Raw genomic sequence first — 6629 nt, 5'->3', positions numbered from 1 at the left:
CTTTTCACCTATGCCAGTGTTAGTTTTGACTTTTCCACCAAACGTATCCACACCCAGTCTTACTCAAGCAGTCTGAGCCGCATGAGACTAAACACACCGTGACCTGGACCACTGACCTGCAGTGACGCCCAAAGCGAACAACCAACCAGCAAATAGCTCATTAGTCTCACCAGCATGCTGCCTGCAGTTACACTGGGAGTTCAGTGTGAATTGTGTTTCAATAAAACGGATGGTAAACAAAGGATGTTCTACCTTGTAATCATCTCCATTGTACATCACCACCCCAGAGATCTCATTAATAAAACAAAGAATTTAAAAGAGAGGGCAATCCCAGTGTGCAGCCAGGAAGCTCAGTCTGTTCACACCTCGGCTGATAACGCGTAAATACCAGGATGAAAACAGTGATGGATTTACTCCTATTTTTGGTGTTACTGAAAAATAAAAAATCAACCCTTCAACTTATCCCTTTTTTTTTTTTTCAGACCGCCATGATTGTAGTGTGAGTTTCAGCTGCCACAATATGTCAGTTGTCTTTACTCAAACTGAAGAATTTAACCATGAAGCTAAATGTACATCAGTGTGGATTAAAGCCTCCTGCTGAAGCACCTGTAGTCAGAACTCAGTGATAATCAGGTGAGTTTGAGCCCAGAGCAGATCCTAGAGGTGTGGATCTCAAAACCAAAAAAAAAAAAAAAGACACAAATTGATGTTAAATCTTGCTGGCGAGGCAAATTCCTTCTTGTTATTCAATTTCACAGCGATTACAGTGCTGATCTTATTCTACTGGGTTACGTTTGGATCTATTCTCCGCAGGCGGCTTTGAAGTTGGAGGGAGATTTGTTAAAGCGAGGCAGGTGCAGGCGAACAGGGCCCTCTAAGCCTGTGACAAAAAGACACTGAGACGGCGCTCTGTCTCTCCTGATCCACCGGGACGGGAAAGTAGGCCAGGCTCGGTGTCAGGATGCCGCAAGGATCAGGAGAGACGCCGAAGATGTTGACTTGTGATCAAAGTTGCTCCTCACACTTTGGATGTCAAGACTCCCACAGACAGAAACACACAGAGAGATTTAAAATAGTCCTCACACTCAGACATGTAGGTCATATTTTTAGAAATGAGGCTTTCCAGCTGAATACTGCGTCATCCAACCGTGTCGTGCAGAGGCAGCCAGCCTTTTAAATCTTTTCTTTTTTAATAGTGATGGAAGTTGAACTGTTCACCCCGCCCAACCCCCCAACCCCACCCCCCAGCACCACCACCAAAAGCACACAGAACCAACGAGAGGAAGCAACAGAGAAAATCCCACTGAAAGGGCTAATAAGCATTAGATACTGACGTTATTAAACTCACCAGTGGCTGCAACACACGCGACTCACGACTGGAGATTTGCAGTGAGGAAACTGGAGAAGAACTTAATAACTGAAGGGAATCAGCTCTGAGAAGCAAACAACATTAACACTGTAAATATAAATGTGAAATGTTATTTCCTTACTTTTTAAAATGACTACAACTCATATTTCATTCATACTGGAGTATTTCCATATTTCAGCCTGTGTGAGATCAGTATTGTGTGTGGTGAGGATGAACATACAGGCATCCTATGATATAAGTTGACTTGCATGCAATCAGAAATTAAATTAAGTACTTTAACACTAAAAGAAGCAAGAAGAAAGAAAAGAAGAAGAAAAGAAACATAAATTCATATTTATATTATATATATGATTGAGTCATGTTGTAACCATGTTGACAGTTGCAGACTGACTATATGTGATTATTTGCTAATTTTGTGCAGTTTGCTGATCAAATTGATTGCATAGTCCTCATATTCATTCACAAATACAAAATACTATGTTCTCTCCCAGCTATTGGTGTGATTTTTGTGCTTTTTTCATTCATTTATTTATGTTGCAATCGAATTACATCAGTGGCAACGTACTTCACTTGAAATGGTCAGATTTATCGCTGTTTGCCGTCATTGGTTGCTACAAATATCTGAAAATATGATTGATATATGTCATTCCATTCAGTGGTTCTTTCATATTCATTTATGCGCTGATAATTTGTTAGAATTACACTGTAATTTGACGTGAGATGTGCAGACGGGATCTCTGCATATATCACTTTCCTCTTGTGTGAAGATAAACAAGCTTTCTCGTGTGCATCATAAACCCAGAGCAGAGACTGAGACTCATCATTTCTGAGTGATTAGACCAATAAAACGGACTCGTGCCGTGGGTTAATAGACAGCCATCTGACTAATTTGCAATTAGGAGGGCTCTTTGTGAGTGGCGCATCCGGCTCCCCGCGTGGAAGACCGAGGCACCAAAACAGCCGAGAGACACCGGGGCTGGTCACGTGTCCGCGTGGACCCTCAGGAATTGTGTCTGACTTCATCGTGAGTTATAATCAGACGGCGAATCACGAGATCCCGTGCATCCCGCCGATGCCGACGCGCGTAACGTGCAAGCGCGCCCTGCCTGCGCCCAGTCCGGTGGTGGTGCCTGGGATTGGGTGGAGGGGAGGGAGTGGTGGCTGCGGACGGAGTCACGGGATTGGTAGAGTTCAGCGCCAAACTTGTTGACTCATAACTGAAGCAGCTATTCTCCATCCTTCTCGGCGCAGGAGCTGTCCAGGGGCCAGTGGTGCTGAAAGCTGCCAGCCTACCAAGGGAATAATTGCTTCTATTTTTAGTTTGTTTGTTTGTGTGTTTGTTTGTTTGGTTTTTTTCTGTTCGGTTTGACTGCTCCCGTCGCAGCCGTTGAAAGACGCCTGGTTGAAAGACGCTCGGCTGATATTCATCCATCCATCCATCCATCCATCCATCCATCCATCCATCCATCCATCCATCCATCCATCCATCCATCCATCCATCCATCCATCCATCCATCCATCCATCCGTCTATTCATCCGTCCATCCTCGCCGCTCTCACCAGCAGCGCGACGCGCCTTCAACTTCTTGAGCGGACCAAACCGAGGAGTCTCCAAAGCGCAGCCATGGCTTTCATGGTAAAACACGTGGTGGGAGGACAGCTGAAGAATCTGACAGGAGGACTGACGGAGGAGAAACCCGAAGCGGAGAAATCAGACGCGGCCGCGCAGGGGATGACTCAAGAGGAATTTGAACAGTATCAGCAACAGTTAGAGGAGGAAAAGTAAGAAGAATGATTGAAGTTTGTGCTTGTGAAGTTGTATTCGTGGGGGAGAAACGCAGATGATACGTGGCGTGTGTAGAACGCGTTGTTTTTGTGTGTAAATAGGTCCCTCAGTGCGCCCGCCATGCGCTCTTTTACGCGTCAGCGCAATAACGTGAGCGCTCCTCACACAGCTGCTCCTCTCGCCCAAGGAGCTCCCGTCGTGTCTCATAGTTTCAGCAGAAACGTTGCGTAGCGCAGCTATTAATTTAGGATTCCTGGATCTGTTTTCACACGGAAAGATCTACATGGACTCTTGTCCGGGGGCGAAAGTGTCACTGTTTGGGAAAATGATCCAGACTGTGCGTTAAATGAAATTGTCGCTTCTGAAAGGGCATCCGACCAACACTTTAACTAATTAATTTAGGGTTTTTTATTAGACTTCCACCCTCACACAAAAGTCCAGAACTTATCTCCTTAAGCCTGTTAGATCCTTGATTCTGCTTTTCGTTTAATTTATTTTAATTGTTGGTATAATTTAACTCTTTCCTCTTAATCTACCTGCAAAAGCCAACAATTAAGATATCTATTTTCCATCATCTGCTGTTCATCTTCCATGGGGTTCATTACCCGAGCCCACGAGACAAGAGTAGTTCAAAACAGGGTGATTTGACCGTAACTCACTATTGATTTATACGAGCACGACTCTTCATCCCATATTAGACATCCAGATGTGGAGAGATGATTCAGAGCATAGTAATACAGAAAAACAAAATGTGTAATTGTGTCACAAACTTTGCTGAAGCGCGCCATAAATAGTTTCTCATGGTTTAATTCTCATCATCGACAAACACTTTGAACCAAAGGATCTTATAGTACCGACATTTCAAGGGTGAGTAGGAGGTGAAGTCCTAACCCTAGGCGGTATTAACGCTCACCGGCCAAATGCTTTGCTGCCCCATCGTGACGTGACCTTCAGTGGAAGTGAGTTATTCGTCGTATTCGGTGCTAAACAGGAGTGTAGATCACCAGAAGCCCTTTTACGGCTCAGATTAAAGAAGAATCGTGTGTGTGTGTGTGTGTGTGTGTGTGTGTGTGTGTGTGTGTGTGTGTGTGTGTGTGTGTGTGTGTGTGTGTGTGTGTGTGTGTGTGTGTGTGTGTGTGTGTGTGTGTGTGTGTGTGTGTGTGTGTGTGTGTGTGTGTGTGTGTGACGCAGAGATTTTATCATTCCCAGCAAGCGGGCCACAGTGACATCTGATGCCCTTGAGAGGGGTGGGGGTCGTGGTGTGTGTGTGTGTGTGTGTGTGTGTGGGGGGGGTCCCTTATGTGCCTTTTGGTGTCTGACCTCCTCACGTTAATACAAAGTGAACTCCGGCTCACGCAGGCAGCCCCGCGTACAACAACCTTCCAGTGACACATCGGGTACGAACACTTTGCGAGCCATACCCGTGGTCCTCCAGCATCCTTACCCCCGTCACCACCTCCAACCCTGCCTTCAGATGCTGACACTAAACCCAACCCTCCAGGCACACGATGCAAATCTCCTCCACTGCAGCTCTGCTCTGATAAAAATCAGCAGTGTTACAAGCATCCACCGTAGTCACTGATTATGATCTAACATGTTGTTTTGTCACAGCACCACATTCATCTCGCCACATTTGTCCCCAAGCTGTACGAGTAGGTTTATTTTAAAAGAGGGAGAGAGAGAGAGGGGGGGGGGGGGGGGGGGGGGGGTGTTCACATTTAGTTGGTTCACAATCTTTGAGGCACTGAGGGGGGGGGGCAATCAGGAAGCACATTGAAACCATAAATAATGTCGTGTCAGTCACTGAGTGAAGGAAGCACTGCGAGCAGCTTATTGCCTGCCCTCTGCTGGAGGCGCCGCTCAGTTTACTGGACTGTTTACTGGAGGGAGACGCAAGTGATGTGAACACATCACCAATCGACGTCTCCCAACATTCACGCTCACCGGCACAGAAGTCTCAAAGATGTTTGAAACACGTTAAGCATGCAGACAGTTGGTCTGTAGAGATCCCTCAAAGTTCAAAATGCAGCAAATTGGGGCAGAGCACAAAGTTGCAGAGCTGAAGACGGATAATTATAGGATGGGATGGCAGCTCGGGAAGTGTGGCTATGAGTCTGTGGTTGATAGATTATCCCTGAGTGAGACAGCATTGAGTGCATTGCATTAATAATGCTCCATTGAGTGCATTATAATTTGACACCAGCCTCATTGAACTGCTGTCTGTTGTTGTGTTTACAACTGGCATTTATTAGTAGAAATCCAGAATAAGCCATCACCTTTTTATCCAAACAGGCTTGTTTTCCCCTCATGGGTATAATTTGTCGATGAGATTATTTGACTCTTTGTGTAATTAAAATACAAAATATTATTATGTGTGCCGTTTTAATAAACTTTTTCAACGTATTTCTCGCAGACAAGAGCGAGAAGCCAACTTTGCCCAGAAGAAAGCTGAGAGAGCCACAGTTCGAAGTCATTTCCGGGATAAGTACAGGCTACCAAAGGTAAATGAATCAGAATTTCTATTTCCATTCATGCACAGATAGAAAAGCAGACTCAGTGCTTTTGCAAGCATATTAGTTCCTCCCGATGTCCCGATGCTACTTGTGGTTTGTGAAGCGGCTGTGCCTTCAGTTTCCTCATGTCCTGCTGTGTATGTATGTCGCATGAATGTGTGTGTGTGTGTGTGTGTGTGTGTGTGTGTGTGTGTGTGTGTGTGTGTGTGTGTGTGTGTGTGTGTGTGTGTGTGTGTGTGTGTGTGTGTGTGTGTGTGTGTGTGTGTGTGTGTGTGTGTGTGTGTGTGTGTGTGTGTGTGTGTGTGTCTCTTCCTTCGATGTGTCCACCTCAGAACGAGCTGGACGAGACTCAGATCCAGCAGGCTGGGGACGATGTGGTGTTGCCGACGGAGCTGGCCAAGATGATCGCCGAGGACAACCAGGAGGAGACGCACAAGCAGTCGGTGCTTGGCCAGCTGTCCAACATCCAGAACGTGGACATGGACCAGCTGAAAGACAAAGCCCAGGCCACGCTGGAAGACCTCAAAAAGCAGACTGAAAACTGCAGTCTCATGTGATCGGGTCCCCTTTAAGTCCCAGTGAGATTACAGTTTTTGTTCTTGTGCAAATATTTCTCAGAGGAAGAGTTGTTTTAAAGGTATTTTCTCGTCGTTTTCAGTGGAATGTCAGTTGTCAGAGCCACGAAACACACAGAGGCCGTAGACCAGTAAAAATACTCAACTTTGTATCATTGTCTCGATGGAGTCGTCCCATTTTCTTTTAAACGCTCAAAGTCTCCATGAATGTCATTCCTATTTTCGCAATACAATTCACAGCTGCGCTGAAAAACTGTGACTCTGTTGCTCCTCACATTGAGATTTAACCGATGAGACGATTTCTGCCTTTGGAGAAACTCCTCCTCTGAGAAGCATTTGTTCAGTCCTTCACTCACCCTTGTTCCCGGACCTCTCCGACTCTCTGTA

General features: G+C 45.7%; 1 protein-coding gene across 1 annotated transcript; it reads left to right on the top strand.

Annotated features, from left to right (window-relative positions):
• Positions 1–2992: 2992 nt before the first annotated feature.
• Positions 2993–6224, top strand: cplx3b (complexin 3b; the record flags this gene model as incomplete). The annotated part of the gene is made up of 3 exons (XM_080514223.1): positions 2993–3150; positions 5568–5655; positions 6000–6224. 3 exons carry the CDS (start codon positions 2993–2995, stop codon positions 6222–6224), a joined length of 471 nt encoding a protein of 156 aa, XP_080370349.1.
• Between the last annotated feature and the right edge of the window lie 405 nt (positions 6225–6629).

This window comes from Blennius ocellaris (genome assembly GCF_963422515.1).
Source record: "Blennius ocellaris genome assembly, chromosome: 1".
Taxonomy (NCBI): Eukaryota; Metazoa; Chordata; class Actinopteri; order Blenniiformes; family Blenniidae; genus Blennius; species Blennius ocellaris.
This window is presented reverse-complemented; position numbering and strand designations above follow the sequence as displayed.